The following is a 25,167-nucleotide window of genomic DNA, read 5'->3' as shown; positions in this document are numbered from 1 at the left end:
GTGTACAATTTTATAATTCTCAACATTTAAAGAAAGTTGCCAGTCTGTGTACCACTTGGAATTCTTATCAAGCTCTGACTGAATTTTTGTCTTCAGTATACAACACGGACAGCAAGGGTCTCGACACATATCCCTGGGGTACATCTTAAGTTATTTCTATATCTGTCGATGAATCTCCATCGAAGATAGCTTGCTGTGTCCCTCCCATCAACGAATCGTCAATCCAGTCACAAATCTCGTCTTCTATCCCATATAATCGCACTTTTGATAACAACCGGATGTGTGGTACTGAGTCAAATGCCTTTCAGCAATCAAGAAATACTGCGTCCATGTTTTTCAGGACGTCATGTCAGAAAAGAGAGAGATGATTTTCACGTGATCGTTGTTTTCGAAATCCATGCTGTTTGACATGGCGGAGGAGACACTGCACGAAATTGTCCTAAGAGGTGCCATTCTTCATCGCACTTTTGACCTGCCGATGATAAATACAACCACACACTTTTGCATTTTGACGTGGAAGCCAGTCTCACTGGCTCACTTTTTATGTCTTTTCTCGAATTTTGTCCGTTTTAATCACATTCGTTTCTACTATTTTCGCATGGGCACTGCTAACATCGTTGTTGGGCACCCCGTAACCCACAAAGACGGACACGCACACACACATTGAGACATCATTCACCGTCAAGTTGACAAGTAGTGATAGATGCTGCACTTCTTGCAGAGGAGGCAGTACGCACAGGAAGTACTGGAGTTACCTTTGATATCTCTGGTAGATGATTCTCGGTAGCCCATCACACACCTGTTCGACGCAGCTTCCAAACACTTGACAGTAGTTAAGGTGATTTGCAGCTGCTTATGAAAAGCAACTAACTCATCCCATGCCCTAGAACAGCTTACATAGCGGGGTACTACTTGCAAGTAGCCATTCGTCTTCGAAAATATTAGAAACACCCCATGCCCCCAGTCTTGCAGCCCCCCTTTCCCCCTTTACGCTCTTGGTGGCTGGTGAAACATTTTACAGAACAATAAACAGCTAACTTTAAACTAACCTTGCTGATTCTCTTTTAATTTATGGGACTGATACGCTACAAATAGGCCTATTGCCAGTTGCCATTAAGAACTGAAGCTATTAATAGCCAAAACGAGATATCTGTTATGACAACAACAAAAAGTGGGCAAAATTTACTATTTCTCTGAAACGTTCTTGAGGTTATGGTCACTAACAAAAACAACAATAGCGTTAATTTACGATAAATACTGACAATATACGTTATTCATAATAGTGGAAACTAATGTGACACGATGTATTAGTTATTTACAGTAACTGTAAACCACAAACATCGATTACTACGAAACAATTTATGCAGAACATTCGTAACTAACGAAAATCCTCGAAAGTACCGGTCTTGATTTATTCACGTAGATATGCACTGAAATACACAATGAAATTAGGAAATGAGTATTTTGGAACGAGGATACTGTTGCTAAAAGCTTCTATAAAGCACGAACTAAGTTTACACTTGACGGTATATATATATATATATATATATATATATATATATATATATATATATATATATATATATATATATATACTAAGATGGTATCTTTCTTTCGGACATGTCCGAAAAAACAGATACCATCTTAGTTAAGGCTCACCGGTCACTTGACCATCTTCTTCTTCTGTGCGAATGCACAAACAGTGCCCGAACTCTTACGGGAATCGGCAACGCGCCGCGAGTAATGAGTATAATTGGCGGGGGCACTACGAATGTAGTGCGGGACAATACATTGAGAATGTGGGTTTCGCGGGAGGCGTGCCAGAGATAAATCCCTGCAGTCGCGCTATCCTCTGTGTCCTCGGTGGCTCAGATGGATGCCGGCACGGTAGCTCAGCGTGTTCGGTCAGAGGGTTGCGTGCTCTCTGTAATAAAAAACTGAGTCAAGGACTCAACGATCAACTTGAACGGTTGTCTTGTGACGTCCGCCCAGACCAAAACGCAACGAACAATACCGAACAAAATGGAAAAAAAAGGATGGATAGAGCGTCTGCCATGTAAGCAGGAGATCCCGGGTTCGAGTCCCGGTCGGGGCACACATTTTCATCTGTCCCCGTTGACGTATGTCAACGCCTGTAAGCAGCTAAGGGTATTCATTTCATTGTAATGACGGTATATATCGTAAGAGTTTTTCGCGGCACTCGCAAATGTTCGAAAATAGTTCACAATACTTCATAATAAACGCAAGTATTGACAGAGTGAAAGATTATGCGAAAATGGTACAACAGAAGAATATCATAATCTAGTATTTTAGCTCGGACCTATCTGGTCAGTTTTTATGTTTCTCGCTGATTTAAGCAAATAAATTCGACTTTAAAAAATTTAAAATAATATTTCATAAAACACTTACATTACCAATATACCATAATTTTAAAAAAAATCAACTCTACAGGCATTCGGAAGTCGGTTTGTATGCCGAGTGTCTCTCATATGGGTCTTCAGGAGCATTTTCTTTGGCGTTTCGGCAGATACATATTCATTTTTGCAACGTGTATCTGGAGTCGGCCCAAACAAAGACTGCTTATCACGTCTTTCATACAACCCCCAGTGTCGATCGGAAGCGTCAGTTTGTTACCCATTGCAAAAAAATTATTTTCAAACAGCAATTTTACGCGACCATTCGATTGAGCAGTCCCAAATTAGCCTAGTGCGATATTCGTTTTATCGATATGTACCAGCAGGAACAGTGAAACACGAAGAGTAATGAGTACTCTAGTAGCGACTGAATAGCGGTGCTGCTGCATGGTGGTAGCAGTCAGCGCGGGCCAGGGCAGTGCTGTTGCTGCTGGAGTACTGGATACTCTTCGTGTTTTACTGTCCCTGCTGGTACATATCGATAAAATGAATATCGCACTAGACTAATTTGGGACTGCTCAATCGAATGGTCCCAAAAAATTCCATTTCAAAATCTTTTTTTTTCTTTTTTGTTTTACTTTCCATCTGACACTGGGTGTCGCGTGAAAGACATGATGGGCAATATTTGTTTGGTCTGACTTAGGGTGACCAGACGTCCGGATTAATCCGGACATGTCCTCCTCTTTAGCTCTTTTTCCGGGGTCCGGGCGGATTTTTAGTGTCCGGCTTTTCCGCATAGTTGAGCGTAATACAGTTAAATTTACAATTCGTCCTGTTCTATTGCTCTTTTCTGAAATACTTTAACTATTGGCACGGCCTTCGTGACAAACACGCACGAAGGCGGTGTTAGTAAGTGGCACCAGGATCGTCGATGTTATCGTTGATCTACCTATAGGTGAATGCAAATATCGATTATTTAAAATTTTCGTTTCGTATCTTCGCTTTGTATTGGCTTGGCTTCCTGTAGTGAACGTGTGATTTGTCAGTGTAATTTTTAACCGAGTGACTTACCTAAAATATTTGGCTATGCCTAAACGAAAGTATACATTTTCTGATGTCCTTTCCTGCAAATATCCGGCTTCAAAAAAGAGAGAAATGAATTTGAAGTGGAATGTAAAATATGTGGAGCCGAAACGTACGTCTCAGTGGCCAATAAGGGTTAGAAATAACTCGACAGATTAACTATCATGGTTTTATTGCATTGTTTCGTAGTCATTCAATTTATTTGTATTCGGAAGGTTAAAGTGCAGTTTACAGGTCGTTAGCTGCTGCTTGAATTGCACATGTTGGTAGTGGTGCGTCGAATGAAGGGAGGTGAATGGTCTTACATTTTTCGCTTTGTAAACAATTCCATGTTGTTGACATAACTAAACAATTGACGCCACACTGTCACCGCAATCAATGTTTTTATTTTTTTAATATTGCGCAGTTAACCACCACTTGACCATCAGTAACAATCAACTACTAGTTTTACCGGTAATTCCCCGCAGTCACGTGATTTGTCCAAATCTGACGGGTGGTATCCTCATCTGCAGTTGACCCGTTTCATGTGTCCTCCTTTTTCTTCCTTTGTCCTCCTTTTTCAAACTGTTTGTCATCCTTTTTAAACAATTACATCTGGTCACCCTAGGTCTGACTCCAATTACACGTTGTAAAAACGAAATTGTAAATATCTGCCGAAACACCAAAGATAATACGCCTGACGACTCATAGGAGAGAGACCCTGTATAGTCGCATACTTGCAAATGTGCGAATTGAAGTAATTTTTTACTTAGCTGAATTTACGACGCCTTCTACACTGACACGCCAATGATTAACATTTACAGAGTCAGTTTATCACAGTCAAAATTGGAAAAAATGTGGAACATAAACAAAGCATGGTTTCCACTTGGGGCGCCTAGCAATCAATGCCTAATCTAATTTTCTTTGTCCCTTTGAGACCTTTTCATTGATGTGTTAAAGTACTGTATGAAAGAAGCTGCATAAATATTCAGCCAGATCTTGATAAGATTTCAAAATGGTGCAAAGACTGGCAACTTACTCTAAATGTTCAACAATGCAAAGTCTTGCGCTTCACAAATAATTAAAAAAAAAAAAAATAACGTAATATCCTGTGATTATGCAGGTAGTGGGGAGCGGGTGAGGCAATTACAACGATAAATAATCACTTGCATTCCTGTCACTTAATATGAATACTTTTACTGTCGCAGCGTATACACAATGCGCTTAGCATAGACCACACACTACAGAGAACTGATATGGCAAAAATACAGTTGTTCCTGCTGCAGTAGGGCAGCAATTTTATTGGGGAGGGGGGGGGGGTGTAGAACCAGTGGCTCTACATCCCCACAGAGCCCCACCCCCCCTCCCCCAAAAGTGCGGAGCACGGTGACTGCTGTATGTCCTGGTGCGTTGCCCTGCTGGCAGTGGTGTGAGTCGACATATAATACACCGCCAGGTGTCTGGGCAGCCGTAAAGGGTGGCTGCTCTGTGGCATCAGCAGCAGTGCAGGGGCAGTGGCGGTGGCCATTAGATGTTGGTGGCTGGTGGTGCGTCGTCCGGTGAGGCTGTCGGTCCACCGCTGGCAGTATCCAGGGTGTCAGTCGTCGCTATGAAGCACTCCAGGACCGCCAAGAGCAGGAAGCCATCCGAAGAAAGAATGGATTTCAGATCTGTTGTGTCGATTGTAGGCAGAAGGGGCGTGGAGTGCTCCACTGACCTCGAGAGCATGCTGTAGCCAGACTGTCTATTGTGGAAGTTGGCCGTAAACACGAGTAGTGAGTCCTACAGTGTTACAGAAATGTCTTCTGGGAGGTAGTCTCACACATCTAGGCTGACTGTAAATTGACTTGAGAGGCCTGGAGCTAGGGCCAGTGGAGGGCAAACACTGGGAGTGTCCGCTAAAGTTCACACTGGTTTTAGGTGGTTCAGTGACGCTGTTGTCGTTTTTCCAGCTTGCATGGTATCAAAAGTGTTTGGCCCTCATTTCAACACCTCGTACAAGCCACTGTATGCAGGGCGAAGGGCCGGTTTGACAGTGTCAGTCCTGAGCATGACATGTGTATATGATTGGAGGTCCTTGTTGCACAGAGGCGGCCGGTTTGGCGCGGTGGGATGGCGGTGGGATGCAGACGTGGCGGACGTGGTCCCTGACATGTTTTACAAGATCCAGTAGGTTGACGTCCACGGTGTCGGTAGTTTGTGACAAAAACTCTGGTGGGAGGCTGATCAGTTCCCCACAGAGCACGTCTGCCAGCGAGGCGTCTTCTTTGTAGGCAGCTTGTGTGCCCAGCAGCACCCACGGAACAGCCTCCATCCACTCCTGGTCGTGGCATATGAGTGCTTTCTTGACGATGTGGTGCCACCGTTCCACAAGTCCGTTGGATAGAGAATGGTAGGCCATCGTGTGGAACTGCTGGCACCCACAGAGGCAGCGGAGCTCAAAGAATAGGGCGAACTCGACCTGCCGGCCCTGGTCAGTTGTCAGCGTCAGAGACTCTGGGCAGCCAAAGCGTGCAATTCATAGTGTGATGAAAGCTAGGGTGACAGTGTCAGTCAAGATATTATTCAAAGGTGTGGCCTCCACCCATCTAGTTGTCCTGTCTATGGTTGACAAGATGTACTTGTCTCTGTTTGAATCTGGGACTGGCCCCACCAGGTGTATGTGGACATGTTGGAAATGGGCGTTTGGGATTGGGAATTTCCTGAAGCATGATTGGGCCTGACGTTTGTATCCCATGGTGATCGGCGGCATGCTGGCGTGAGCATAACTCGGTATTTTGTGGCAGGGTTCAAAAGACCACTGTAGGTAGTGGGGAGTGGGCATGGTAATTATGGCAATAGATAATCACTCACACTCCTGTCACCATGAATACTTTTATTCTCACAGCGCATACACAATGTGAATAGCATAGACCGCATACCACAGAGAACTGATGTGGCAAAGATACAGTTGTTCTTGCTGTGGCAGGGCAGCGATATTATTGGGGAGTAGAGCCAGTGGTTGTACGTCCCCACAACTATAACATCAGCGAATCACTGTTGGAATCGGCCAACTCATACGAATACCTGGGTGTAACACTTTGTAGGGATATGAAATGGAATGATCACATAGCCTCAGTCATGGGTAAAGCAGGTGGTAGAGTTCAGTTTCCTGGTAGAATACTGAGGAAGGGCAATCACTCTACAAAGAAGATTTCTTACAGATCACTCGAGCGACCCATCCCAGAACATTGCTCAAGTGTGTGGGGCCCCTACCATATAGGCCTAACAAGGGATATTGAACATATACAGAGAAGGGCAGCACAAATGGTCACAGATTTGTTTGATCCATGGGAGAGGGTCACAGAAATACTGAAGGAACTGAACTGGAATACTCTTGAAGATACACATAAACTATCCCAAGAAAGTATGTTAAGAAAGTTCCAATAACCAGCTGTAAATGATGACTCTAATAATATACTATAAACGCCTACGTATCGCTCACATAGGGATTGTGAGGATAATATTGGAATAATTACTGCATGCACAGAAGCATTCAGTCAATCATTCTTCCCATGCTCCATACGTGAATGGAACAGGAAGAAACCTTAATAACTGGCACAATGGGACATACCGTCTGCCATGCACTTCATGGTGGTTTGCAGAGTATAACTGTAGATGCAGATCAGCCTCTGAGTCCACCCATCAACTTTGTACAGACACATGACTGGTCCATTTTTTATGCGATCTCTCATCTTGGCCACTTGCTCATTTCTGCTACGCATGCTGTGTGTCTATCAGACTCTTATGAATGCTATTATGTTCTCTCTGCTGGGCAGCCGTACAAGCACTTGCACTTACAAGCGTAGCCTTGAGGGCTGTCACCTTACACCACGCAGGATCTCAGCAACCCCAAAGGCTAGTGGCCAAGAGGGCAGACACATTGTTCACCCAGTTGTACAGAATCGTTCAGCTGTGCTATGTACCTTGGGTCAGGAGGTGGAACTGTTTGCAGCAAGACATGCAAGGACATGGAAAGTGCAACAATATCTAGAGCATCATGAACTGTCAGCAAGGCGATTATTGACGTGACTTTCCCTTATATGACAGCAAAGAGTTGCAAGACGATATAGCTGCGGCCAGTGACAACGCCGTACACATGACTGGCACCATGTCGTCATTTCTGACGAGTTCCGGTTCTCTGTACAGCATCATGATGGATGTATCCATGTCTACGTCTACATCGGTATACGTACTCCACAAGCCACTGTATGGCGCATGGTGGAGGGTACCTCGTACCATGGTCTAAAATCTTTCCACTGCATGTGGGTTGTCTAACTAGTTGCTCAACGCAGTTTTCAGAAAATGTGTTCCAAAGGACTTCACAAGACTGTCTGTCCATACCACCTGCAATGAATCCATAGACGTCCCAGTCTACACCTATACTGGGTAAATTAAAGTCCCCTCCAACTAATATTTCATCATCTGTGTGTTGACGCACTACTGTGCATAGATTTTCTTTGAATGGTTCTAGAACTGTTTTAGTGGAACCAGGTGGTCAGTAAAAAGATCCAATAATTAACTTGAGTTCACCTAAGCCTGCTACGCATATTCAGATGTCTGGAGGCTTCAAGGAGAGCGAGCACAGCCAAATTACGTTCATCTTTGACATATAGTGGCTGTGCCCTATCTTTGATATTGTGAAGTTATTTTTCGACAAGACAATGGATAACGACACATTGCAAATGCTGTTCTGACCCACCTCAATACACAGGGGTACTCGACCGTTGCCCTGATCAGTACATTCTCCAGCTCTCTCTCTCTCTCTCTCTCTCTCTCTCTCTCTCTCTCTCTCTCTCTCTCTCACTGTCTCCCTCTCTTTCACTGAAAAATCTGGTGATTGGCTTCCAGGAGAATGGCATGCTACCACTTGTCAGACACTGTAGTTGATGAAGTCTAGCATGGATTCGAAGCAGTGGAACGATGTAGTTGTACCCATCATCAAGCTCCATTTGACTCTATGACCAGTTGGGCTAGCTCCATTGTTGCTGCCAGAGGCTGTAGCTCTCTGCACTAACATTTGCACCCTATATCCACCTAGATCACCAACCAATTTACTCATGTATTCTTCCTATGATACTGTGGGTATTACGTGGCGTAGAACCGTAATGACACACTTTTAGAGTCAGAATGAACATTTATTTCGGCACCGAACAGAGAGAAAGTGTCACTTTGCATCAGAGACAGTTAAAGTCTTTTTCCAAAGTATAAAACACACACACACACACACACACACACACACACACACACACACACACACACACACACCACACACACACACACACGCACATTCACACAAGCACCTCTCACGCGCCAGCTACAGTGCCCAGAGACAGTGCATACATGTGCATGAGTTGTGCTTGTGTAAACATGTGTGAGTTTTCTACTTCAGAAGAAATTTTTTGTCCAAAAGCTTAACATTTTAGCCGTCTTTTTCATTGTGCCCGTCTGTGAATCAATGCCTCCTCTATGTGGTGAGTACCACTCTATCCTTTCCATATTGTTTTATTCCAAACAGGGAGTCTTTAGGAAGATGTCAGGCCTTTCAGTTTGTGTGGCATGTACTGTTTCACAAACTGTAAACCCAAAAGTGTGAAAAGAATCTTCCCCAAAAACATTGTCCACTTTGAAGGTGAGCTGCAACAAGAAAATTAACGGGTAAGAGACTTGATTGTAATTAAATAAAATGGATAGTTTTCCTAGCAAGGGGGCACATGATGGCATCCATAGGCCCAAAAGTTTGTCTTGGCTGGCTGCAAGTACAATGACCATAACTTAAGTAAGTGGGTCACTTTAGCAAGGACACAGAGGCACCATCTTCAAGGAGTAACTTCACTGTGTGTTTGTCTACGAATTCATCTAAGTATACTTGCTGGACTGCATTCTGAGAAGTCTGCACATTGGTATATTTATCAATCACTTCATTCACTTTCATACATTAGGGCTTATTTTTGGCAGAGTTGCTAAAATATACGTTTTGCAAGTGTCCCTTTTTGGCACACTTGTGACATGATGCACCCCAGTGGAGTCCTGGAGTCATGCACTGCATGTGTGGTGAAGGAAGTAACATTTACAGCCAGGAAACAATGAGGGCTGCCACTGATGGGGCCCATTGCCACTGCTATGATTGTTGATGGAATCATCTGGGAGGTGGGAAAGATGAGGGTCCCACCAGCATTACATCTGGCATGTCTGTTGTTGGAGAGCTGAGCACAAAACAGCAATTCCTACGTAATCTGTGTAGCTCAGTGGCCCAGTCTACATGAGACTGAATGGGGTCGTTTTTCAACTGTCAAAATTCAAACATGGCACTAATAACATGTTTCTTCATTTAAAAATACTGACCACAAAAGATGACTCATAGCTGTGGAAAAGGATTACTAATGACTGACCACCAGAACATCAAAAATTGATATGAAACTAATGATGGAGTAAGAACTAAAATGAGGGTAAGTGAAACAGTGACAGATAGAACTGAAAGAAAATCATTAAACTAGTATAGGCATTTGGTGAGAATGCCAGATCATTAGTGGCAAACAGAAACCACCTGACAAACAAACATGACAGATCACAACATCCTTGGAATGATCATATCAACAAAATAATGGAGCATTCTAATGTACACAAGAAGGGTGCCCCAAATAGAGGGGCTTGGTAGAAAATAACAGGAATACAGCAATGTGTTGTTTTCAACTGATCTTTTTATTAATTAGTCCTGTAATGATATTTGTAATGCTTTCAGGGCAAGTAAATGACTCCAGTTCTTCTTTGTAACTTTATTGCCTCTGGTAAATCAACTTCATAAGGGCTGACAAACAATACTCAAGAATTAAATAGGTGGTAAATAAAGGGATGCCTGGGGACAGCCCATTTTTCACTGGTATGAGTGTGATGGTGGAGAATGGAGATAAATATGCTAACAATACATAGAGCAGGTTAAAAAATTGTATGAATAATAAGAACTGTAACAACTAAGTTGGTACAGCCACATTAAGCTTCACTGTCTTTTAGTTCTTCTTTTTTGACCTTAATACCATGAATTGCACTAGACCTAAAGTTTTATTGTTAGAGACATGTTAACTTTCTGGAAAAAAGTAGATTCTACTGCAGTAGGAAGTCAGATTGGAAAATAATGTTTATAATGAAACTGTAGCAAAAAAATTTACCATGAAATAATTCATGATATGATATTGGGAAGTTGTGTGAAGTTCTTAAACATTCCAACATGTGTCAAGAAGTCTACTTGAAAGCATATTTGTCCTTGAAATGGATCAGCACTAGAAGGTGTGACAAACATCAGTTGGAAGATAGAGGTCAATCGATACTTATCAAGATCACAGTAGAGATAAATGATTTTGATTGCAGCTTACATAAATGTTTCCAGCCAGATAACTGTATGCTCCATTTCAGAGTAGGAACACCACTTCATTCAGCAGCAGAAGATATAAGCAGTCATACACTTATCAGCCCCTCAGTCAGGTGTCAACTGTGCTGCTGCAATGATGTTCAGTTGATCTGCTTCATCTGTAAATGGTGAGTTGAACACTGCACAAACCAAAAACAATATTCTTGTGGAACTACGTACTTATCTCCTCTAATGAAGTTACTTATTTTGCAAAATTTCAATGTTTTGTCAAAGCTATCGGTCTGAAATCTTAACTGAATTGTTGTCATATACAGATCAACATCACAGTGTTTAACAACCAAATACTCATAGCATATAATAAAGAAGGAAAATCATTCAGTACATAGTAATTACATAGTTATTTATTTGTTCTCAGCTCTTCTATTTGATTGTACAGTAAAGAAAGCACTTTATTGTAAACTTAGCAATGTATGTAGATGTACACCATATCTTCACTTCATTTAAAGTTTAGCTGGACATCAAGTCAATGTAACATTTGGGTTGTCATTTATCTCCATTTTTTGTATCCTTTTATCAAACAATACACGTAACCATGTGATTGCAACTGAAGCCTCATTAAAGTTGTTCATACCATGATGATTTTCAGGTAGGGTGAAACAAAATCAGTGAAACAGAGAGAAGCAAGTGATAAATAAATTATTCTGAAGATAGTAAAAAAGAATATCATGACAAAAGCCAAGTTTGTCATAAAACACAAGGGTGAAGATTATGATATCGGAAAATTTCTCCATTTTCACCCTGGAGGCACTAACACTGTTACTCCTTATAGAGGGAAAGAGATTAGTCACAAATTGGATGAAATACATCATGCTCCATCAGCATATTACATGATGAAAGACTACAAAGTGAAGAAAGGGGAAGGAGATGACTTAGAGGTAAGAATAGTAGGACTAGTTATTTATATATAATCCAGAATCTCACATTTTCATGAAAGTACACAGTCAAGATGCTCATTGTTTCATTCATATCTATAGAAAATTGGCATAGAAGACAAGATAAATACCACCTCACACTCTTCATATATGTGCTGAATATTACATAGTAGTCTGCACTGATAATGCAAATTCTATTTCCAAAGGCACTGAATTTTATAAAGTCCTCTATAATCTGGATTACCTTCAGCATTATTAATTATGAACTATTACAGTATAATATATAACATTACATTTAAACATGTGTTATATATTGCTAGTTCATTTTACCTTTTGTGGAAGATAATTAGGAAATGAACTTCTACAACATTGCTTTTAGTGTGAATATATATTCCAAATACAATGCATATTTCTTTTTTTCTTGTGTTGTGAACCAAACACAATTATTTTTTAACTGCAGTATTTTAATAAAAACAATTCTCATGCAGAGCTTATGTACATGATAGTTATAATTAGGATGGTTCTGAACAAATCATTCCTCTTTTTACTGAAGCCACTTTCCCATTCTCAATTGGAGTTTCTTGCAGTACTTAATAACTTTCCTCTGTAAAGTGTTATTTATTCCTATAACCTCCAACTTTTTTGTGTTTTATTAATTTTTTTCATTTATAAACCCACTAATCATCATTCTGTGAATTTGTACTAACTCATTCCATAACCAAGTAGCTATGGCTCACATGGTCACAGACAAATAAATATGGATTAGTTCTGCACAAAGTAAAGTATGAGGGCTGTCCATAAAGCAATCTCCATTTATTTAAAAAAAATAAACATGAACAAAGTTACAGAATTTGGTTTGCAATACTGTGAATGTACACACTCCAATTTATTTTTCCACATACTTTCCAGCCACATTGAGAATTTGTTGTAGCCTTTGACAAGCTCTGAAAGTTCAAAATCATAGAATTCTGCCACCTGTGACTGCAGCTGCTATGATGCTTGGTAACAACTTCCCTTTGTACAGAAACGCACAAATAATCTGCTTAAAATGAACACAAAGCTCCACGATGTTGAATCCATGTTTTCTCTAACTCTTTTGCCAATCAAATCAATCAGATCTGCCCTTGCAATTCTCATTAGTGAGAAAAGTGGCTGACCAAAATCATCAAAATCATAAACGTTTTGCTTGATTAATGGAAAGGTTAGAGAAAACCACAAATTCACCACTGCAGAGATCAGAGATTTATGTTCATTTTTCATGGATTATTTATACTCTTCTATACAAAGGGGAGTTGGAAATCCACACTGTAGATTTCCTTCAGGCACAGATATAACTGCAGAATTTCAGAGCTCGTCAAACACTATGAAAATGTCTCAATGCAGATGGAAACTATGTGGAGAAATAAATTAGTGTGTGTACTTTCACAGCATTGTAAAACAAATTCTGTAACTTCATTCATTTTTTTTTTAAAAATAAATGGGTTTAACTTCATGAATTGAACAGAGAAATAAGGACAACAAATTGAGCAGTCCCATATTATAATACTAAAATTATCTTCACACTGTTTCCGCACAGTATATTGAATCTCAACACTACCCTACTACAGTAACATTCTGGAAGTGGATTACTCAAAAATACAAGGTCTTTTCAAAAAATTCAAGAGCTTTGTGTACAAATTTTTTCTGAACTTACCTTTCACTTATTGTGTATGGTCTCCTTTGAAATACTCTCCTCCACAATTGATACTCTGCTCCCAATGCCTTTTGCACTTCCAGAAGCAATCTTGGAATGCCCCTCGCTCAATCACACGGAGTTCTGTCCAAGAATCCTCTTTTATCTTGACTATAATTGAAAATCTTCACCCTTTCAATAGGGTTTTCAACTTTGGAAATAAAAAAAAATGTCCACAGGGACCACGTCTGGAAAGTATGGAGAATGAGGAAGCCCAGTGATTTGTTTTTTGTGCAATGTGCGGGTGCATTATCGTGATGCAACAGTGATTTCGTTTTTTGTGCAATGTGCGGGTGCATTATCGTGATGCAAAAGTCATGAATTGCTCACCACATTTCAGGTCTTTTCCTTGGCACATTTTCTAGCAGGCGTTGCAACATATCCCAATTGTAAAATCAATTAACAGTTTGTCCCTGTAGCATGAATTCATGATGAACTAATCCTCCAAAGCCAAAGAAAACTATCAGAATGGCTTTCACATTTGACCTGACCTCTGATGAGTTTTTTTTGGTCTTCGGGAACCTTTCCTGATCCACTGTGAAGACTGAACTGTGGTCAACATCAAAACCATAGACCCACATCCCATCACCAGTTATGATTTTCTTAAAGAACATCTCATTCTCATTTGGGCAATCCAAAAGCTCTTCACAGATTGTGAAGGTCTTTCTGGTCTTCACTCATGAGCTATGGGATGAACTTGGTGGCAAGACGATGCATTCCAAGATGCTGTGTCAGGATTTCATGACATGATCCAACTCAAATGTTACATTCTACTGCAGCCTCTCAGTCAGTCAGTCTTTGATTGGCATGCACAATTTCGTTGATGTTCCTGACATGAGTGTTGTTGGTAGATGTCAAAGGGCATCCTGAACGAGGGTCATCTTTAACTTCCATATGAACCTTTTTAAGAAGTGTGAACCATTTGTAACACCAAGTGTGGCTTAAGCTCTCATCACCATAGGCTTCCTGCATCACTTGGTGTGCTTCTGTAAAGGTTTTCCTGAGTTTCACACAAAATTTAAATCAGACAGATTGCTCCTCTAAATCTGACATCTCGAAATTCACAAACTGTGTGACACAACATTCTACTCAGTACAGCACTGAAAAATAACTAACAGACATACAACAATGAAACTTCCAGCAGTTACACATTAAGCACAGGTGTGTGCAGGGATGCCAGCCACATTTTGCTCCAACACACCATTGGCACAAAATTACAAATGTTCCGGAATTTTTTGAAAAGACGTTGTATGTCAATGGTCTTCCACAAATATGCTTGTATTTCATCACCTGTCATGGTTCAGAATATTTCTAGAAGAAAGGAGTATACAGAATGAGGTGATAGTAAGGACCACATGGAACAGAAAGCATAATGTAAACATTTGCTCTCATTTCAAAGCAATTTTAAAATCATAGTGTTAGCCAAGTTTATCATATGACTTCACATATAATCAAGTAGACATGCTTACACAGTCTGCATATGAGGATAGGTATTACCTTTCTAGCTTGAGTTAGAATGTATGAAGAAATTTTTTGGTGTAGGAGTAATTCTGTATTTCTTATATATTGAAGTGATCTTTGCTATTTTCCACTCCTCTGATAGCTCATATTTTACCCAATACATGTTAGAGAGATGTGACATTCTTAATTCTAAGATAATTCTCCCGTATTTAATCTGTTCAGTATTTTTGCAGCTAGTAGTGGTGATTTTTGGATTGACTTGATATTGTGTTCAATTCCTTCAGAAGCATTTGACAGAACTCACAGAGACAAGCTATGGGCAATAATGGAAAAAAGAGAAATCCCTAAACATCTGATCTGAGTCACGAAAACCCTATATAAGGAAACCAGAATGGGTTTGACACATGTAAAGGATTAACACCTGGAAAACAAACAAATCAAGGAATAAAACAAGGGTGTAGTTTGTCACTTATATTATTTAATATCTATGCAGATGACAAGACCAGGGAATGGAAAAAAGATAGAACACCATCACACATAAAGGAAGGAACACATACATTAACACGATGTTAGTTGCGGATGATCAAGTTAGCATACAAGACCATGTAGATAAATTACAAATGGTATTCCATAAGCAAAACGGAATGCAGGCTACAATCTGACTACATCTCTAAATAAAGTAAAACCACAGCTTTTTAGGAACTCATCTAGCATGAACAAAAACAGTCCTCAATAATAAACCAATCAAACAGGTACCCCATTTCAAATATGAATGTCACATATCATACAATCATGATATGGATCAGCAGAAAATAATTAATACTTAGCAGTGTAATGCTGCACAATAAGAACACTTACTGGTAACAAAGGAAGAGTCATAACTTAAATTTTATAAAGTCATGGCAATTCCTACTTTATTATCTGAGGCAGAAAGTTGGATGCTGAGAAAGAAAGATTTACAGCAAGTACAAGCATCAGAAATGAAATTTCTAAGCTCTGTGAAAGGTTGATTTAGGGAAGACAAAACTAGAAATGAAGTAATAAAAGAAGAATTAGGAACCCAAGCAATAACCCAAAATGCAACCAAATACAAAAAGAAAGGAGAGAACATGTGTGTCGTATGTCACCATAAGGACTTCCTAAACTAGCAATGGATCATAAACCATGGGAAAAGAGAAGAGTGGGAAGAGGGAAGATGAGATGATGAGCCCAGAACATGCTCCAGGCCTAACACTGGAGTGGCAGAATAAGAAGAGATTTAATTCAATGATTGATGCTGTAAGTAATTACAAAGATGACATCTTGAGGTGTTGGGGTTCTGCTAGATATCAATGTCATCCATACACAGTTTCCATTCCAGTGTGCCTGACAGTGATCTGGAGTTCTGTTCTCAGCACGGTGCACCTGGTGCTGTCTGGAGTTAGTTCCCTACGTCCACTTTCTCAGCTCTTCTTTTGTTGAATACTGTTGCCGCAACCATTGTGTTTTACCATCTCCAGTGCAGGACACAAGGCTTTGCTGTTGGTGCCCAGTCATGACTAATTATATTTTCTATTATCTTTACCTCCATTCACTCTCTTATAACACTGTCCCAGTGTTTGGAGGTCTGTGCCAGAACCCCTGTTTCTTCATACATCATAGATCAGTTCTCAGCAATAGCTGATTTAGTTGCCTGTCCGGCAGGGTGTGCCTCTGATGTCTACTATTGTAGTCATTTGGCCAATCCATTAAATGCCACATTGGTAAGGTATATTATAAATTCCTAAATTCCTTGTTTTTGTATGTCAAGGTCATCTTTCACATACCCCAGTAGTCCTCTTGAGCACCAGACTGAAAACAGAATGTCAGCTCACTGTCAGACACACTGGGCTGAAAATTGAACATCTCAGGACAATTCTAGTGAGTACAGACTGCAGATGGAGCACCTAGAGCTGACCAGAGAGGGGTATTGGAGCTGTTCCACTCGACTAGCTGTCACAAGTAGCATCTAATGAAGACATCAGTCATGTCAAAATATTGTGCATGGACAACACTGATATCCAGCAGAACATGCGAAACCTCAAGATGTCTACGGATTGTGAGGAAGGACAGAAGAATTGTCTACACACACACACAGTGGGCCAACACAGTGTAACTCAACAGTGTTTGCAATGAAAACACTAGGTTTTCTGTTTGAGAGTGCCAACTATGGTTTCATGTACAATAAAAAGCTATGCAGTACACTTCTTTCTAGTGGCCTTCAACAAGATGTATGAATATGGGGTCTTCCCTGTGCTGAGACCACAATGTTAATAAGATGTGAATCAAGAGAAGAAAATTCTCACAATCAATGCAGCCCAATGAATAGTTGTAGAAGGGTTTCTACACAGATGGATGTTCCATACCATACTGCCTTCTTCAAGACAGCCAGCAATTCTTGTGCAGACCCATGTGATGCCTACCTGTTACAAAGCTATCGTAAATCCTCCCTGTGGTGTCCGAAAAATTGACAACTTTCTGGATCCGAGGATACTCACAACATCTACTGCATTCATCATCCTCTCTCTCATAAGTATTTTTAATGTCAGCAGATATTAGGACACAATGTTATGTGGGGTGTAATTAAAATCTAGTCTGTGATGGAACAAAACCTAGTCTGCTGTTTTGTCTGTCGTATAGCCTGTATGGTATTGTCTTGTCTAAGCCAGCATTGTATGCAACCCATGTTTTCTGTAGAAGAAAATATATGATGTCTGGGAACCAGTGGAAACCACCTAGAAAATTTTTTTACATGGTCAAATGAAATCTAGTGAACTGCAGGTGTTGAAAAGAATCCCCAATAAACTGGAAGGAATTAAGAAGTTTTAACAGTCAGTATCAACGTCGACCATTGGCGGAAAACCATACTACATCTGACCAAAAGCACAGAACAGACAACTAACACAGGAACTTCAGAAGAGAGGAGACTGACCAATTAAAAATGGTAGACTACACAGAAATCTGTTTAGTTATTTTTTCTGATACCACTCGTTGGTGTTCTGCTGAATTTTCCATTCTGCAGCTGTACAAAAAGTTGGCATGTACCTATGTCCACTGATGGCACTTTGTTGGTAGACGCAAAGTATATCAATGTGCTGAATGACCAGACAGCTCAATGCCTGACATGTTTATGGCTTCAGTCTGAGAGATAACACTCATGAAGTAGGTTATGAAATTACCTGTCTGCACAGAATTCTCCCGTTCCACCAAGACCAGCACCCCACTCAGCTGTTCAATAAGCATTTGTTAAGTGCACATGCACCTGAATTTAAGGTCTCACATGGAGTAATTGATATACAAGCTCTGTTAGAAAAATTCTGGAACTTTCTCAACAAAATTTTCCTGTGCTTACCTTTTACTTAATGTGCATGGTTTCTTTGAATTACTTTCCTCTACACTTGATACCCCACTCATAAAGCTGGGTGCAGAAAAATTTCCACTGCCAGTCACAATAAAAGATTATTTATTCATCACATGACTGGTTTCAGGTGTTGGCCCTTCCTCAGGTGTTTATACATTCATGTACACATTTATATGGATGGAGAGTACTGTATAAATACAAAGAAAATTATTTGCTGGTGACTGAGCACATACAAGTGGAACAATTGTAAGTGGCAAGGCAGCATTTGTCAAAAGTATATCTGTATTTACATAAAGATGAAGCATCATTATTATAATTACGCTGTGGTGACAGTTTTTCCATTTAGTTGCGCATTTGTTATCATGTGATAATGATAACAAATGTGCAACTAAATGGAAAAACTGTCACCACAGTGTAGTAATAATAATAATAATAATAATAATAATAATAATAATAATGCTTCATCTTTATGTAAGTACAGGTATATTTTCGATAAATGCTGCCTTCCCACTTACAATTGTTCCACTTGTATCTGTTTAGTCACCAGCAAATAATTTTCTTTGTATTTGTACAGTGATATCCAGCAATATACACATGTACATGATTGTATAAACATCTGAGGATGAGCACACGCCCAAACCCAGTTGTGTGACGAATAAATAATCTTTTATAGTGCCTGGTAGTGGAAATTTTTCTACACCCTGCAAAGGAACAGTCACAGAGTTCAACAGCATCCACTGTGGATAAAATTCACTCCAAAAGCTTTTTATACTTCTGGATGCAATCCTAGTATGTCTGTTGCTGGATTGTGTGAAGCACAATTTGTCAATTTTATTTTAATTGGGGCAAAATTATGAATGTTCCATAAGTTTTTGAACAGACTTCTTCATACAATCAATCTTCCATCTAAGTAAAATGTTCTGCTATGCACTGGGAAATATTTTTATCTGGCAATAAAGTTTTCTGGGATGACATTCTTGTATAAAATTTTATTTTGTATGAAAATAAGATGAAGAATATCTAATATAATAAATTTACCTATTTGTTTCATTTAAAATATACATTAATAGTGGAGTCTTTGTTTTAATGTATGTGGTACTCTATTAGTTGGATTTCCTTCATGTAATCCATTCTAAACTCTATAAATCTGAGCACTGTTGGTTTGCCTCCAACAATCTGGAACCCAACAATCTTTCAAAAATTGGTGAAAGGAGATAGAAGCTACTACAGCATTTCTTATTACTGTGGGGCTAGCACAACATATCATTATATAACTGGCGGCCAACATGGCTCCCAGCAAAGTATACCACTAGAAATATATCCTAACTTAGCGCTCAATAAACGAGCAAAGATTATATTTCGATCAGTAACAATATGTAGAGCATCTTGACAAAGAAAGTGCCCGATGACATGAATCTTGTGACCAGATAATAGCTATGTTGTTGTTGTTGTCTTCAGTCTGAAGAGTGGTGTGATGCTGCTCTCTGTCTCTTTTATCCTGTGCAATCCTGTCCATCTCCGAATTACTACTGCAACATACATCCTTCTGTATCTGCTTACTGCATTCATCTCTTGGTCTCCCTCTATGATTTTTATACCCCACATTTCCGTCCTGTACCAAATTGGAGATCCCTTGATCTCTTAGAATGTTTCCTACCAACCCACCCCTTCTTCTAGTTAGGTTGTGCCACAAATTTCTTTTCTCCTCAATTCTATTCAGTACCTCCTCATTAGTTACATGATCTACCCACCTAATCAACACATGTCTACTGCAGCACCACATTTCACTCCCTGTATTTTACCCCTGCTACAATCAAAATTTCAAAGAGAGTATTGCAGTCAATATTGTCAAAAGCTTTCTCTAAGTCTACAAATGCTCTAAGCATAGGTTTGCCTTTCTTTAAATCTTAGTGTATTCCTATATTTCTCCAGAAACCAAACCGATCTCTCCTGAGGTCAGCTTCTACCAGTTTTCTATTTGTCTGTAAAGAATTCATCTTAGTATTTTGCAACCATGACTTAGGAAACCGTTAGTTCAGTAGTTTTTACACCTGTCAACATCTGCTTTCTTTTGAATTGGAATTATTAAAGTCTTCTTGAAGTCTGAGGGTATTTCACCTGTCTCATACATCTTGCTCATTAGATGGAAGAGTTTTGTCATGATTGGCTTTCCCTACAGTAGTTCTAATGGATTGTTTACTCCCAGGGCCTTGTTTCAGCTTAGGTCTTTAAGTGCTCTGTCAAATTGTTCACACAGTATCATACCTCCCATCTCATCTTCATTTACATTCTCTCTCATTTCAATAACACTGCCCTCAAGTACATTTCCCTTGTATACAACCTCTATATATTCCTTCCACCTTTTACTTTTAAATTCTTTGGTTAGAACTGGTTTTCCATCTGAGCTCTTGATGTTCATACAGATGGTTCTTTTTTCTCCAAAGATCTCTCTAATTTTTCCTGAAGATGATGTCTATCCCCCCCAGAGATATATGCTTGTAAATCCTTATATTTGTCCTGTGGCCATTCCAGTTTAGCTATTTTACACTTTTATCAGTCTCATTTTTGAAATGTTTGTGTTCCTTTTTGCCAGTTTCCTTTACTGAATTTTTATATTTTCTCCTTTCATCGATTAATTTCAATATCTTCTATGTTACCCAAGGATTACCAACAGCCCCCTTCTTTTTACTTACTTGATCCTCTGCTGCCTTCAGTATTTTATCTCTCAAAGCTACCCATTCTATTTCTACAGTATTCCTTTCCTGTTCTTATCAACCATTGTCTAATGCACCCTCTGAAACTCTCAACAAGCTCTGTTTCTTTCAGCTTATCCAGGTTACATCTCCTTAAATTCCTACTTTTTTTGCAGATTCTTCAGTTTTAATCAACAGTTCATACCAATAAACTGTGGTCAGAGTCCACATCTGCCCCTGGAAATGTCTTACAATTTAAAACCTTGTTCCTAAATCTCTGTCTTACCATTATATAATCTATCTGAAACCTTCCAGTGTCTCCAGGTCTCTTTCATGTATACCACCTTCTTTTATGATTCTTAAACCAAGTGTTAACTTTAAGTAAGTTATGCTCTGTGCAAAATTCTACGTGTGGCTTCCTCTTTCATTCATTTCCCCCAGTCCGTATTCACCTACTTCTTTTCCTTCTCTTCCTTTTCCTTCTATCAAATTCCAGTTCCCCTTGACTATGAAGTTTTCATTTCCATTAACTAACTGGATAATTCCTTTTTTTATCTCATCATACATTTTTCAGTTTCTTCATCATCTGCAGAGCTAGTTGGCATATAAATTTGTACTATTGTGGGCTTTGTGTCTGTCTTGGCTACAATGAAGTGTTCACTATGCTGTTCATAGTAACTTAAGCATGTTCCTATTTTTTTATTCATTATTAAACCTACTCCTGCATTAACCCCATTTGATTTTGCATTTATGAAACTGTATTCACCTGACCAGAAGTCCTGTTTCTACTACTACTGGACTTCTTCACTATCTAACTTTAACCTATCCATATGTAACTTTAACCTATCCATTTCCCTTTTTAAATTTTATAACCTGCCTGACGGATTAAGCAATCTGACATTCCACGCTAGTTTTGTTTCTCCCCATAATGACATCATCCTGAAAAGTCACCATGAGGAGATCCGAATGGAGGACTATTTTACCTCCAGAATATTTTACTCAAGAGAATGCCATCATCATTTAACCACACACTAGAGCTGCATACCCTCAAGAAAAATTACAGTTGTAGTTTCCCCTTGCTTTCAGCCATACACAGTACCAGCACAGAAATGCCATTTTGGCTGAAATGCTGCAAGGCCAGATCAATCAATCAGACTGTTGCCCCTGCAATTAGTGAAAACGCTGCTGCATCTCTTCGCAATATATTTGTCTGGCCTCTCAACAGATATCCCTCCATTGTGTCTGCACCTATAGCTAAGAGCTAATGAGAAATTAATTCAGTACATTTGTTTACTGATGGTCCGTGAACATCTTCAGTGCTATCAATAATAATCACAATTATCATACAAAGGCAGATAAACAGTCTAAACAGTGTTGTGAACAGAGACTTCTTAAGTTAATGTGTGGTATTGCATTTTTGATAACCAACTTATTGATCAAGTTATTGTAGTAACAATTCTTGCAGAATCTGTAACTGGACAACTTGAACTATGTTCTTTGAGAACAGGGACTGCAAAATACCTACAAGATGAATCCTGTGCTCATTCTTTATAATTAGAGATCAGGACTTCAATAACACTGTTGTGGACATTGCATCAGTTGTGATGATGGTCACCGAGATCCCCTTTTGTTTCTTCAATACACTATTGTTTGTGGAGTAACCAAAAAGTAAAAAGAAGTAAGGAGTTATTTTCTTACATTTTAAAGGCTTGTTGACACATTGAAAAATAATGTAGGTATCAACTTTGATTACCAACATAGCATTTGTCCATATTAGCTACAAAGTATATTGAATTCATTGGATTGTCTTTCAACATGAGTAGCAGAGGGAAATTGACAGTAAAATAGAAGTAAATACCTGATGAGTGACTATCAGCTGCACTGTCCCCATACATGTCAGTTTCAGAGAGTTGTAGCTCAGAATCTATTAAGAGAAGAATTACGTTTGGCTGATGTTTTCCCTTCATACATATCAGTATTAGCAGCTGTTAATGTACTCCAGTTGCCTCTGGAAATAACCTGTTTAACCACCAACAGCGTTATGTCTTTCTACGTTTACTGAAGCCAGTTAACTTCCCAGTGTATTTTCTTATGGTTATTTCATGATGTGTTTCACATATTCATGGACTTTATAACTCCACTCCTGGCAGATAATTATCAGATAACTGGTATATCATTTAAACCTCTTTCTGCCAGATAAGCTTAATATATTGTCAGAGAGCCCATTTTTACTGCTGAACGAACTGACATAGTTCTTTGCAAGAATTGTTTGACAAAGATGACTGAGTGTTTAGAATATGAATGTCATACTTAACTTTTGCTTAAGTTAATCTTCTACACTTCACTACTAAATTTAAATTCCTGCCTACCATGAAGACATCATAAATGGAGAATCCACACAAATTTGACAAATGTCTCATCCCCCAACACCTGCCTAGTGTCAGAGTAACTGCATCTAATATTTCATATATGAGCTAACATTGTTGGATGTTTGCATTCTTCTAGGCAGATTTGTGTTTCCCTATTAGTGCATCAGGACCTACTGATTCCACCTGCAACAAATTAATGATATTTGTGAAACTTATCAATAATTTCCAACACCTAGCCAAGTGGAGTACAGTACTTTCTACTTCCATGTAAAATCCAACAATTATTTCTACAAACTAGTCTCAGCAAAATTACACATGGCAATAAATGTTATATAAAATAGAACACAGTACACAGTATTCACTGCTCAGTAAATTTATTCTGACTTGTAGTTACAAAATAGATTATTTTGAAGGAATGTATTCTTGTTTCATTGTTGCCTGTATTTGAAACACACACTTGGTTAAATGATTTCCAAAAATTTCTTGATAACTTTTTCTAGGCATCCATAGCATTTGAAATACCAGAATATGTTCAATTGCTAAAACAGAAGCAACCAATGGAGGCTTGAAACACACACAAATGAAAAATTAATGTTAATTTTTGAGCTTATAGAACTTTATTTGTGATTCTTTGTTTGGAAAATGTTGAGGGACAAGGCAGAAACAGAACAAGACAAAATAAAAGTGAATAAGTGAAAGGGAGACCAGAAGTTCATTTATTTATTTATTTATTTATTTATTGGGAGAGACCAGAACCAACATCTCCTTCCCTCACTCATCTGGACTTATTTTCTTTCAAATTAAATGGTAACAGCATTATAATTATAATGTAGTTGTGCAACTACATCATAAACTTCATGACGAAGAATGGCAACAGTACAAAACCTGGAAGTGTTAATATGAAAATTGCAAGCCATGAAATGAAAATAAAAATTTCTAGAAATTGGTTAAGTAGTGGTGTAACATAATATTCAGATCTGAGTAGAGATCAGTGATCATATTGGCTACTTCTAGAGTACGACTCTACCAAAACAATGGTTCAGTCGTTTTGGTATATTACACTGCTGACACAGTAAATGGTAGGATTACCGGTGGTATTGGCAGTGTTGGTAGGGAAAGAAAAATAAATGAATGTGTAAGAGAGAAACTGGGAGCTGATGACTTCTCTTTGTTTTTGCTGTTGTTTGTTTTGCACATAGTTAGAACTGCACAACATTCAGTGTTAATCCACTGTGGATTTTATATCGTTAAAGAACATAAATTGCATTTTATATGTAATAATAATTAGTTCATCATGTAACTTCTGCCCGTTTATGTAACCAAAGAAATTTCTTTTGAATCAAGTATCATATACATGTACAAACATAAAAAAAATATGTAATTGTTTTCACTTTGGCAAGTGTTTCCTGTTATTATTGATAAATGCAAAAGTTGTTTATGAATAAAAGAAACATGTTTTATATATGCTTGGCAAGGTATTGATGTGTTGTTTAAAGCAATTTTTTTAAGGAAATTGCATTCAGTGGCACTACATGATAAATCTGTATTTATTATTTTGATTATTATTATTATTATGACATCCACCTGTTTCACACTGCAAATCAACAATTTTCGAATAAAACCTGTTCACTGACAATTTCAATTTTGCTATAGGCCGACATACAGTTTATTTTTAAGTAACAGACAGAAGAGTAACTATGCAGAACAAAAATTTTCTGCAGATTATGTGGCCATTTACATCCCCTTATTCAGTTTTTAAACACTTCATTGCTTCCAGTTT

At 38.9% G+C, this 25,167-nt stretch overlaps 1 protein-coding gene across 1 annotated transcript in view; it reads left to right on the top strand.

The window, feature by feature from the left end:
* Window positions 1–25,167, top strand: part of LOC126195045 (fatty acid 2-hydroxylase) — a 66,324-nt gene that overhangs the window by 17,969 nt on the left and 23,188 nt on the right. The window contains exons 2-3 of the mRNA XM_049933491.1: window positions 10,866–10,988; window positions 11,468–11,756. Coding sequence (XP_049789448.1) covers window positions 11,547–11,756 — 210 coding nt within the window. The 5' untranslated portion in view covers window positions 10,866–10,988; window positions 11,468–11,546. The remainder of the gene's footprint in view (window positions 1–10,865; window positions 10,989–11,467; window positions 11,757–25,167) is intronic.

This window comes from Schistocerca nitens, chromosome 7 (genome assembly GCF_023898315.1).
Source record: "Schistocerca nitens isolate TAMUIC-IGC-003100 chromosome 7, iqSchNite1.1, whole genome shotgun sequence".
NCBI lineage: Eukaryota > Metazoa > Arthropoda > Insecta > Orthoptera > Acrididae > Schistocerca > Schistocerca nitens.
This window is presented reverse-complemented; position numbering and strand designations above follow the sequence as displayed.